The 12,813-nt window shown below is 36.2% G+C and overlaps 2 protein-coding genes across 2 annotated transcripts; both read left to right on the top strand.

Annotated features, from left to right (window-relative positions):
• The first annotated feature begins 5,763 nt into the window (after positions 1–5,763).
• si:ch211-220m17.5 (guanylin family protein) lies at positions 5,764–6,908 on the top strand. Its single transcript, XM_043252885.1, has 3 exons — positions 5,764–5,921; positions 6,260–6,446; positions 6,542–6,908. Exons 1-3 carry the CDS (start codon positions 5,850–5,852, stop codon positions 6,598–6,600), a joined length of 318 nt encoding a protein of 105 aa, XP_043108820.1. The 5' UTR covers positions 5,764–5,849; the 3' UTR covers positions 6,601–6,908.
• A 3,066-nt stretch (positions 6,909–9,974) lies between these two features.
• LOC122354627 (guanylate cyclase activator 2B) lies at positions 9,975–12,813 on the top strand. The gene is made up of 3 exons (XM_043252884.1): positions 9,975–10,067; positions 11,175–11,361; positions 12,330–12,813. Exons 1-3 carry the CDS (start codon positions 9,996–9,998, stop codon positions 12,392–12,394), a joined length of 324 nt encoding a protein of 107 aa, XP_043108819.1. The 5' UTR covers positions 9,975–9,995; the 3' UTR covers positions 12,395–12,813.

Here is a 12,813-nt window from a genome sequence, read left to right as displayed (position 1 = left end):
CCGTTTTACGTGTCTTACTGCACGTTTTGCTGCAGTTTCAAAGAGAAATGTCCACTGAGCGGCGCTAAAACACATGTTCAATATGTGATCCTGGCACATTTTTATTTACGTTGACAAAGTTAAGTATTTCTGTGTTTTTATTCAGTCACATACTGTGACGGTTCAGAATTGAAATATCCCGGCACTGTCGCTAACAGCTCTATCATGTTGGAAATATTCCCTACTCCAAATCCAACCCTAAACCTACCTGATAGTGTTAACAAACGCAAAACTGATACTAAAAGGCATTTGTTGATGCAGCCATGACATTTCAACTGCCTTGTACTCAGATTTATACTGTTTTGTCAAACCTGAAACTTTTCAGCAGATAAGTGCAACGCTGTGTTACATGGGCTACCAAGTAGAGCTACCATCAGAACAGATTTGGGGAGTATTAATGTTGCATCATTTGTTGACCAAAAGGTACGCTGCAGGGTGCCATCAGACTGAGGGTCCAAAGATCTGACAAAAACATAAGTAATCCACACACCCCAATCCACAAATAATATCTTGTGAAGCTAAAAGCTAAAAGAAACATCAATTAAGATGGTTTTAACTTAACTGGCATCTATTCACTGCATTGATGAATAAGTGACGCTGAACTAAAAGTTTTAATTACCCCATACTTTACTCACCATGAAGCCATCTTCTTGGTAATGCTAGTGGATGGCGGCCATTATTTTGTATTTAGCCAGGATACATTTTTAAAAACCCGTCTGAAAGAAGAAAGTCATATACACTTAGGACTTGGGGTAAGTAAAATATGTTAAAATTCTTTGGTGAACTAGCCATTTTTAAACCAAAAAGGGTAATAAAGTAAGAAACTTCCATTCAACCTTTCACTCAAATTATGCAAAGTATAAATAAAAAGTGCATTAAATCAGAAAAATAAATAACAGCATTTTCACTAACGGACTCGTGTATGTGGACTCTGCGGGGGACATTTCTGTGAGACAAAGACAAATCAAACCTTTGCGAGGCAAAAATCAATGACTCTGCTCCACGAGGCACATGATATAATGAGAGATAGTTTAAGCATTGTCACAGAAATGGTAAACTATTGTAAACTTATGGCCCAAACGAGTTAATGTCTCACAGTAAATCTTGTAAAGTACATCTGTGCTCATAAAACTGTGTGTTTTTCCACAGCATTGCCGTGAGAGAAGAAAGTTTCACACCAGTCAGTTATGACTGATGGTCTGTTGTTCATACAGTCTTTTTCCGTAAATAATTTTATGGATGCATTTAAAATCTTGACATTTATCCAATTAAATGATTTGGTTATGGTAGACCTCATCTCTACAAAATTAATTATCTTTGCAATCACAGCCAACGCGGGCGCGCAGCTTTGAATTATACCGGGATGCGGCTGCAATGTTAATTCAGAAAATCCTAAAAATATGCCTTAATTTATAAACACAGCTGCATGATTGGCATATAGTATTTGGTGTTTCCTTCTTGAGCTAAAAGAAAACAGTGCAATTGCACAGTCAGATGACACTGATTTAACTGATATATTATCTCTCACGTTTCAAATTGCTATGTTAATACATTTTCACCTCAGCCATAAAGCTTCTGCTTGTGTTGATTGTGGCTGATTACACACCAGCTATTTAAACAAGAAAAAAGATTATAAAAAAAAGCTGTCAACAAGTTTAGGCATCATATCAATGTTGCGCATTGCTATAATGTTGAGGATAAGCCATGCACATGACTGTGGCAGCATGAAAGCTCGGGATGTTTCTCTTTATTTGCATCAAAATAATCTCAGTGTGAGTGTTGTTTAACAAATGGAAAGCTAAAGTGAAATATAAATTTAAAACTGCATATGTTTCTTAATTTCTCTACATAATTCCAGGCAGCACTGACTTCCTTATCAATCAGACTCGTGCATTAATTGAAGCTCTGTGCTTCCTTTTAAGGTGCAAAGATCAAGAAGACAAGAGTTCAATTAATGGACCATTATGTGAGTCATCATCCAGGGCACGTTGTCACAGGTCCATGTCCCTGATACGTGAAAGATTTCACAAGCTCTGTGACTGCGTTGATCTGATTATCAGGCAGGAAAAGAAAGAAACCGTGGAGAAAAGGTAAAAAGGCAACACGATTCATGTTTCTCTCGAAAATCAATATTGAAATCAATTTTTATCAGGACGGCTAAAGTCTATTTAAGTAAAATGTGAGCTCCTGACACGTGAGCTCCTAACATATCCGCACATTAATAAGTGGTAAGTAGCATAAAGTCGGCCAAAACAAAATAAAAGCGAATGCATTCAATCATGCTGATCAGAGCTGAAAAACCAATCTCCTCTACGAAATTGCTTATTTAGATACAAAGGCTAGTATTTTTTCTTTATCTAAAGGCCGAACGAGTCGGTGCCCGAGAATTAAATCTTCATCTATGGTGAATGAATGAATGAACGGGTTTGGTGTGTCTTGGACTTAATATGCATTTTTATGTAGGTTCTAAACTATTTACATGTATAGCTGCGATTTAAAGTGCTGTTTAAAGTTTCTTTTGCTTTTTTTCCTTTGCTTTTCAAGTCCTTCATGTTTTCCACAGTAGCCATTTGAATGTGTTTTATGGATTAAAAAAATCCTGCTTTTACGTTCTCTGTTATATCCTGCATGTTATCTAGCCTGCAGTTGGCCCCATTATCTCTCAGGCCCCTTAGATATTGTGACAACAAAAACAGGAGTAAAGGCCTTGCTTAATTGCACCTCTTTGCCATGCTTAATTTATACTTAATGCATAATCGCATAGGGAGTTTGCATTAAATTGAAATTAAATACATATATTATGGAATATTTACCAGATATACATTGTAGCTTTTTACACTTTTGAACAAATCTCATAATTCACTTTTTCAATATTTAAGTGCTGTGTACAATTATATGTTATAAGCTAACAAACCATCAAAATCATCCACATTTTTCACTTACGGTGGGTTTTTGGTTAGATTTCACATGCTTATTTATATACTTGTGGTCCATTATGTCAGGTAAGTATCCGGTAAGATTCTATCCTGTTCTGTGCTTGTTTTTGCTTGGGCTGTTGATTTACTCGATGTTCATGTGAGCTGCCGCGCACGTCCCACACACCAAGGCCTTTTGGCACATTTGGCACAGCACCTACTCGATATGACTGGCCTGAAGTCCTATGATCATGAAGACAGGTGAGACAGGTTTAGCCATATGGATTCATGGGGATGGGTTTACCTTTTTGTTCCTTATTTAGACTTCCGTTCCTCGAGTGGCTTCGCATTTGTTTGATGAAATAAAAATAAACTTTGCTGAAAAATCATTGTAAGTACCCTCTCATGCGATACGTGGTTCCTTTCATGCGTCAATTTATATGAACCATCTGCAGCTTGTTCAACATTTGTCAAATCGTTGATAATTGCAATGGATACACACAATATACTGCAGAAGGAGCACGAGGAAAAAACTAAATGAAAGATATTCTCCTCATAAGTGGTGTCTGATAAAACCCGGATTTCAGTATTTTTTACTTGATTAGGTATAAATGATGTGCTCCCATGAAAGCTTTTACTGACTGATGATTCAAGTTTAGATCTGGCTTGTCATTTCCCAAACCTATTTACTTGATCGAATAAATAAAATTATAAGAACATTTAATTATTATAAACCGGAGATTTATTATAATAGATTTTTTTTATATTTTATTATTTGTAATCATTCAACATAGTTCAACATAGAAACCTTTTTCATTGGCACAGGCTTCATAAAACAGTACAAACTATTAATCAATGTCTTATTTTCTGTCTATTTTACATTTGCGCAAAGAGCCTCACAGTCTATTTTAAACAGCATTTACATCTTCCGCTGTCCTGATTTTTTTATTTTTTTTTCTCACAGCTCTCAGAGCATCTGATGCAAAGGTCAAAGCAGTTACGGTGTAATTAGGGCAATTAAATCATAAAGGGGTTTTAAAACCGAACGCTCCTTCACAGGGAGGAGAATATTGACAATATTAAGTAAATACAATACATAATAATCATTGTCTTAGAGCCCTGATAAGCAACAGCAAACCATGGGAAGTGTTCTATGTACAAACATGAGCGTTGAGTTCTGCCTTTTTATGCCTGACGTCTATATGTGTATGATAAGCTTGAGATATGTGTGTTGTATTGAAAGCTGAACACATGCGTGTGTGAGAGTCTACAGTGTGAATCATCACGTATTGACAAGGGAAGGAAGAGGCTTGGTTGATAAGCCAGCGCAATGCTTGTAGTTAATTACATCACCAAGTGTGGACGCCATTAGAGTATCAGACTGAAGCCTTTCTGTGAACCTTTTTAAATTACATTGTATTAAAAACCTGATTTTGTTGTATTGGTAGTCTAAACGTTTGGCTGAACATTGTCTAGTTGAAGGGAAGGTTCTTGTTTATCAGTGATTTAGGAGGATTGAGCAGATTGTTACAGTGTATGATAGTGAAACTTTCTGATTAATAATTAAAGGGTTTATCAAGACCAGACAAACATCAGACTTTGTATCATTACACCTGTGCACTGCTAAATAAAATATTATATTTAATTTTTTAATTTATTGGTTTAATATGATACTACTTTTGGTCTTTCGTTGATTTTTGATTACATAATAGTGGTTTGTGATAACTGAAGATTTGTGATGCGAAGATTATCACAAGAATATCTGGAGATTATATATTATGTATTTTAATTTAATTCTTTTCTGCCATTGCAAATCTCATGAATTTTATTTCAGTCCTCAGTGTCACATGATCCTAGTGAAATCATTCTAATATGCTGACTTTCTCATTAGTAATGTTAAAAACTGTTTTTTTTGTAGAAATTGATGCACTTTTCAAGTTTCTTTAATAAATTTAAAAAGAATAGCATTTACTTCAAAATAGAATCTGATGCTTTTGATCATAGCATCATTTCTGGATAAAAGTATTAATTTCATTAGAAGTGATGTATCTGAATAAATGTTAAATATTTGTAAAAGGAAAAACATGAAAGCTCAATGGGAACAGCAGAATTGTAATTTATTAGCTTTACTGAGCCGAATGTTGTTTATCTTTGAGCATTATGCCTTAACCATATTCAACAACACAACACAGTGGCTTAATACTGACATTTCAATACATTTTCTTGGTTGTCCATTTTGGGCCATGAACCACTAGTTGTGAACTAGTGCCCTAGACTAAATATTTAAAAGCAATCTTATGATCTTTTCTTTTATATCTATATATTATTTTATATCAGAGTCCAGAGAAAGTCACTTTGTTTCACTTTGAAAACATCCACAGTAAGAATTTACTACACAGTAAGAGTAGTAAAAGAATCTTACAACATGATATGTTAGTGTAATATTTGCAAAAAGTGCGCTACAGACAATGACTAAGCATTTAGTCACCGCCTGTGATCAGGGAAGGAGTAAAGTATAGCTGTGTTTTCATTGCATTGGTATTTTCTTTAGTTTTAACCTGCTCCCAACACAAAGACTCTATTGTGTGGTTGTTAATTAACTGGAGAATGAAGAACAGGACACTAGGAAAACGTAACTAAAAGATCCGTAAAAGTGTGTGTCACAACTACAGATGAGGTCAAGGAGGATTTATGAATTGTGTTTTACGACATCATAAAAAATTATCCTCTTTATTCATTAACAGCAAAGAAACAACGACAGGTTCTGATAGGTTGCTGGTCCGGGGATCAGTCCCTATATAAGAGGACACAGAAAGACGAGAAAAGCAGAGATTTCAGTGACAACAACCGAAAAACATACTACAGCTAAAGCGTACTCCGGAAGAATCAGCCAGCATGAAGATCGTTTTGTCTGTCGCTTTCCTCGTTGTAGCTCTTTGCTTGGTCTGTGAGGCTGTGCAAGTCCAGGTAAGCTCAAGCTTTTATTGTTTTTATTGCTCCTCTGTAATTAAAAACATCTTACCAGTTTAAATTAGCCTTATGAACACTCTGTTCCATGATTTATGGATGTAATCTCCTCAGAATTGCATCAGTTTGCATCTGACATGATTCAGAAACCTGTATATTGTTGTGTATATGGCACAAAGGTGTATTCAATAAAGACATGAGTCAGTTGAGCTATTTATAAAGAATCAGTCATCCGAATGCTGTTAAGTTTAACTCCAGCGGTCAGTGCTGACGCACTGTTTGGTCTCGTCATCGAGAATTGAACTCTTTCATTTATTACTACAATTTTTCTCCTGCAGGAAGGTGATTTTTCCTTTTCATTGGAGTCGGTGAAGGTTCTCCAGCAATTAATCGACCAACCAAAAACACAAAACCCTCGGTTGGCCAAGACAAGCTACTATTCTGTATGCTCCCACCCAACTCTCCCACAGGAGTTTACGACCCTGTGCATGACGAGAGGATCCACGATGGCCTTTGCTAGGCTAGGTAATAGTCGTGAGCAGCAATTGTACAAAATGCACTGTTAATAAATGACATGACAAATCCCAACCTAACCTGAGACACCGTTTTGTCTGTTTCAGCATCTGTGCCTGTGGACGTCTGTGAAATATGTGCTTTTGCCGCTTGTACCGGTTGCTAACTCCTCCCATCATCCCCTTGCTTGATCATCCTGCATATTTCTGCATATTTTCATCTCCTGCCATAAGTTCACATTACGAATGTTGCTTAAACGGCAAAACTCAAAATGGCAGCAAACTGTTCATGAACTGTTACTTAAATTTCCTTCCCCTCTTTGCTTTGCCACATTTTGTTTTGTTACAGCACATATTTCATTTATTTAAGAAAGAAGTGTCTTTTTTTATTTTTCTATTTCTCAGTTTTGCTGGGTTTTATACTCCTTTGTGTGTGGTAATGCCTCAGTGTTCATTAAAATGCATTGAAAATGTGTTTTTCTGTTTACCGTGTGTTATTTTTTTACTGTATAAGAGCATACAGTATAGATCAAGAGCATAGGGTGTCTAAGTGCAAATCTTTAATGCCATACGTTATAAGGGCATAAGGAAGGCAGACACTTCATGTTTATATTCAGTCAGTTTGAAAGCAACATATGCAATTAGCTCTTGACGAGGTTTGGTGGGCTGTTGCTCATAAAAGATTTATTGAAAGTTGAGTGACAGGAACATTAAGCGCGAAGACTGTATTTACCGATATATGTCTTCAGGAAACTGCTTTACTGCTTATTTAAATATTCCCTTTTTTCATTACTTGACGTAAAATCTTTCAAGCGTGAATGCGTGTCTTTGTGTGTGAGTTTTGAAACGCGTGTGAGTGGTGAAACCGTTCTGCCGATTGCATGCAGGCGGCATGTAAATACATCACCCTAACATAACACATCCCTGATCATTTGTAGGCCGGATGAGGATCCACGGCTTCATGCAGCACAGCATTTGTTCATAAAACAGCCACCTTCATTTGCTGGACTGCGCTTTGAGTAAAAATTGATTAGGTACCATGTTCTTTTTTGTGTTCTGTTCCGTGTTTGCTCGGAAGCTCCAGGAAAAAGAAGCAGGCGGCTGATGGAACTGTAATTTACCTGTTTTGAAAGCTTCAGTGAAATGGTAAACAACAGAATGGAGAGTACACCATTTCTTTCACTTTGAAGGTTTAGGTCATTAGGGAGGACTTCTCTGCTACTCCAACCAGCCCCAAATAAATAGCTGTTTTGAATTTAAGGTGACAGTAGTGAAACCATCAAAAGAACAAGACATACATGTTATATGAAGCGCCGTGCAACTTGTGAGTTGCTACCAGCGGCATTGGCAGTTTTGGAATTTACTTAATCAGCATTTTTTTAACAGTACTGTTGTTTAATATTAAAATTTTAAATACCTTTAATATTTTAAAATGTCATTTATTCATTAATTTTCAGGCTCACATGATCTTTCAGAAATCAGTCTATTATGCTGATTTAGAGCTCAAGAGACATTTTTTTTGTTATTATCTATGTTGAAAAGCATAGCATTGAATTTGTATATGTGTACACATACATTCTCATGCATTCTCTTTTTGTAAACAATACACTGCATAAAAGGCTTTTCTAGCTTCTATTTTGTCTTGTTTCCAGCCAAAATATCAAAAAAATTTTAATAAACAAGAATTTTTTAGACAGGTGAAAATATTGTCTTGTTTTCAGAACAAAATAGTCAAAAGTAAGTTCATTTTTGCTTAGAACAAGCAAAATAATCTGCCAGTGGGGTAAGCAAAATCATCTTATTTTAAACTGAAAGCAATATTATTTATAATCTATAATATAATTTATATTATAATATTATATATTATAAATATTATAATATAAAATATAATTTTTTTTGACATTTCGGCTAAAAACAAAACCTAAAAAAGCATTTTTTGCAGTGTAGTCCATTTATTGAAAGTGCTTCAATAAACAATTCAAAAGCCACCACACACAGGTGTAAACTGACAAATGCAAATGCAAAAAAGGGCCATGAGGCTGCTAGGTGAGTGACAGCTGTCTGGAGTTCGACAGATTAAATGCTATATTGTCTGCAAAGCTAAGGTTTAGGAAATGTGCATTAATGCAATTTTTCCAATCTGTCTCTGTTTAGTGGGTTTTATTGCACAGCTGCAATACCTCAATGGATTGACGCAAGTAAAGTATCCTGTTGTGTCACCGGCCACGTTTTATCAGGATTACTCAGATGCATCGTGTTTTATCGCCCTGCATTATTAGATCACACAAACTCGCTTCATACATAATTATGACTACAAACACTATGATTAAAATAAATTAATTTCTTTTAAAAAAAGTCATGAATGCTTAAGTGTGTGCATGGTCTGACAATTCAGTTTGTATTATTATGTTCGGTATCGGGGATTAAACCCAGAGGCTTCGCATAAATGAGATGAACAATGGACTGATATAGGCTACAGTGTTGCTTTGGACGTGACAATTAGGTGGCCTAATGCCTAACCGATGATAGCAATAGAGGCCTTTCACACAGAACATGTTTTTCCATTCAACTGCACTACTTCTCCAGTGTGTTTTTTAAGTGCATTCTGTTTTGCATAGTTATTAACTAGATAGAAATGCTTATTCAGATTGGAAATTGCTGAAAAATCACAAATGTTGGACATTGCAGCTTTAATTACTCCGATAATGAATTACAAAATAATTTCATAGACCGGCACAGAGTTGATTACACGGTGTAGAAGTGCATAGTGCGTCATTTGGGGTGCTAGATAAGCGCTCTTTGCCCTTGCATCTTCTGCAGTGCCTTGCTCGTCGTAAAAAGGCAGTGTTAAGGTCAAATACGTTTGACTTTTAAAAAACGCATCTTGAAACGTCTTATTTCCTTGCATTTATTGTCAATATACATTCTTTTTTTCACAGTTTCTTCTGTTCAAATGTTTAACATTGTTACCCTAAACAATTTCATTGTATACACTGCTCTGATTGCAACTGAAATTCAATAGCACCAAATGCAGCCATGCGTTACTATAGTTGGTAAATTGAGAGCAGCTTTACTAGAGCAGCTTTTTTTAAGTTTTGAGAAAAATGTTTTTGACAGGCAATGATGTCTCTTGATGAAAAATCGGGTCACTGATTCAAGCCTTGCTACTGAACGGATGTCAATTTGTACAAGCGCTACTATCAAACCCTGACAACCCTACAATTTATAGGGAGATGGCTTGTGTACAATCTAATTCCTAAATCCCAGTTTGCGAGCCAGCCAGCTGACATCCGTGTCCTGTATGTGCTCATAAGGGATGGATTTATGAGAATAACTGGTGCAGTTTGTCGCTCACTGACAGGCCTGATTCATATAGAGAAAAGACATACATCCTCTTTTGTTATCAAAGAGGAGGTCAACATGTAAACGGCAGGCTGTATTCGACCACCAGGTCTTAATAGCTTACTTGGTAACATATTAACACAATAATCACACTTTATATAGCTTGACCTGATGTACATTTGAATGCATTCCATGCAGAGCCACTCTCCTGAGGCTGAAAATGAGAGCGCTGATCATCTTCCTCCTCCTGGCCACCAGCTCCTTTCAGACCTCACAATCTGTGAGGGTCGTGGTGAGTCAGAAACGGTTCATTCTCATCAACCGTTCTCAGTTTGCGAGGCTGTAATGGGAAATGGGAGTTTGTTTGTGGAACCGCGATCTCAAAGCGTTCCTGAGTTTGACAAATACGTGCGCTTTGTGAGTCTTTACTGATGTACGGATAACATCATTTAACTTTCAGGATCTTGACTAAAAAACTGCGCTGAAAGGTGAAGGTATTAATTAGGACAAGTGAAATAGCAATAATTTTGTCGCAATTTTATTTTAATGTTTCTTTATTGAGTTTGACATGATAAATATGAAACTTACATTACTTTCATTAATGGTGTTCATGAAAAAGAAATAGAAAGCATGTTGGCAACTTAAAAGCTTGTTTATTATTGCTCATGCATAAAAATGAGTTACCAGCTTAAAAACTAACCAAAAGTGAGTCATCCAAAAATAAGAATTATTTCCACCACAGCGTTACAGAAGAACCATAAAAAACACAATGTACTATTATCTGTTATAATTGTTGGTTAATCAAAAAATACCTTTATTTAGTGCAGAAAAATGATTAATCACATCTAAAATAATTTAGATCACATCCAAATTTGTTTACATAATGCATATGTACTGTCTGTGTAAAATGATTATGTATACAGACACACACATTAAGCAAATATTTTGTGAATATTTATATGTATTTACATGTATTTATATTCACAGAAATTATGTAATATAGGCTATAAATATGTTTAATATGTAAATTTTTTTTTTCTTTAATGTATGCATGCACATGCATTTAACATACACAGTACATGCACATGTATTATGAAAAAATATATATTTTGAACGCGATTAATACAAAAGATTTCAACTAATAGCTGAATGTGGTTCAGCGTATAATTCAGATTCAGACCTTGTGTCTAATAGAAGCTCTTCACTCTGAGACGTGACTTATCTGCAGAGCAATCATCCTAGGAGATCTGCATCCAAATATCTGTCAGTTTAATTGCGTCGTAAAAAAAGTCTCTCTTTTTATGACTGGTTTATAGCAGACCCAAGTAGGAAAGAAACTCCTTTGTAGAGTGGAGTAATAGCTGTCTTTTTGGCTTCTTATTGGATGTCTGTTTTATAGGACAGTGGGTACAGTTTCTCCCTGGAGGCAGTGAAGACCCTGCAAAAGCTTATGGAGACTGACATGAGTACGAACCCGCTACAGACCTACGGCGGCGCAGCGTCCCTTTGTGCCGACCCTGACCTGCCAGGAGAGTTCAGGACGCTGTGCGAAAAAGATGATGCTGACAAAGTCTTCCAATGTCTGGGTCGGTGTGCTTGAAGTGTCTTGAAACATTAATATATGCTAGGAAACTAATTGTTTGGCTTTACAGCGCTGCATAAAATTGATCAGTCGTGACAGTAGATGTTACAAACTATTGATATTTTTTTCAAATTAATGCTGATTTGAAAAAAAGACTAGGTGGTAAACTGGACCTTGCTGACTAGCGAAATCATAAGTGAACGCTTAGGATTGTGTTCCGCTCATCAGGCAACAGTTAACATGATTTGTCATAGACATGTATGACGCACACACAGAAATCTTTAAAACACAGTTGCGCTTCCATTCTTTTCCCAACGGTGTCATAAAGCTGTATTAATGGGCTGTCTGATTTTCCCATCAGTCACCCAGGCGCTCATTTCCTTTCTCCACCTTAGCTGTGACGCCGCAGCCGCCGTAACGGCTCTGGAAGTGAGCCTGATAATAAATAAATGTAAAAAAAAACACTGACAGACAATATTTCTCCAGTCATGCATCAAGCACTTCCTCTTTCGCCTCTGTTAATTCTTACTATTGATCACTTACTAGATCATGTATTTAAAAAAAAAGTCGTTACTCAGGTCTTCGGTGTGACATGATCCTTCTTCATTCCAATATGCTGATTTGCTGCCATTTATAAGAAATATAAGGAGAAACAAGTGTCAAGATGATATTTAAATGAAATATACCTCCATTAAGTGTCATAAACTTGAAAGTGCAACCTCTAAAGCAGTAAAACTGTACTCTGGGGAGGCAGACAGAGATGTTGTCGCATGCGTAACTGCCTCTTGGTAAACATGGCCCCTCTCTGTAATGGACCATATCTTTTATTGCCATCTTAACACTAGACTGTTTTATTTGCTGAATGTGAGAGCACTCCAGAAGTTCTCAGACTGGATAAGTTCTGTTATTATCAGCAAACATTACAGGGTCATCAAACACAGAAGGCTGACCTTTTCAACACTCTGTCAACAGTGAAAATCATCAGCCCTATAGACCCCTGTGAGATCTGCGCCAACGTGGCCTGCACTGGCTGTTAGAGCGGACACACTCCCAGCATCCCAGAATTCATTTCTACATTAGGGCTGTCATAAGGTATCTATCTACAGAACAGTGGGTAAAATATAACAGGGGAAAACACATATTACTCATTTGATTTTTACACGAGAAATAGGTTTTTATATTTGTTTCATGAAGTTTTCGGTCACATAGTTGGCTAGACAGAAGTTGGTTTTGAATGGAGATACTGCCACCTAGTGCATCTAAAAACTATTTATATAACATATACTTAAGAAAATGAAGCATTTATATGTATGCAGAGTGGGGAAACATTTCTGACTATATCCTTTTCGACTTGTGTGAATATGTATTTCTATAATAACTATGCATGTTTATTTCTATTTATATATGTCATAATACATTTGTACATACACATATATAAAACAAATATATAAATTCA

The sequence above is a fragment of the Puntigrus tetrazona genome, chromosome 11 (genome assembly GCF_018831695.1).
Source record: "Puntigrus tetrazona isolate hp1 chromosome 11, ASM1883169v1, whole genome shotgun sequence".
In the NCBI taxonomy this organism is placed as follows: Eukaryota; Metazoa; Chordata; class Actinopteri; order Cypriniformes; family Cyprinidae; genus Puntigrus; species Puntigrus tetrazona.
This window is presented reverse-complemented; position numbering and strand designations above follow the sequence as displayed.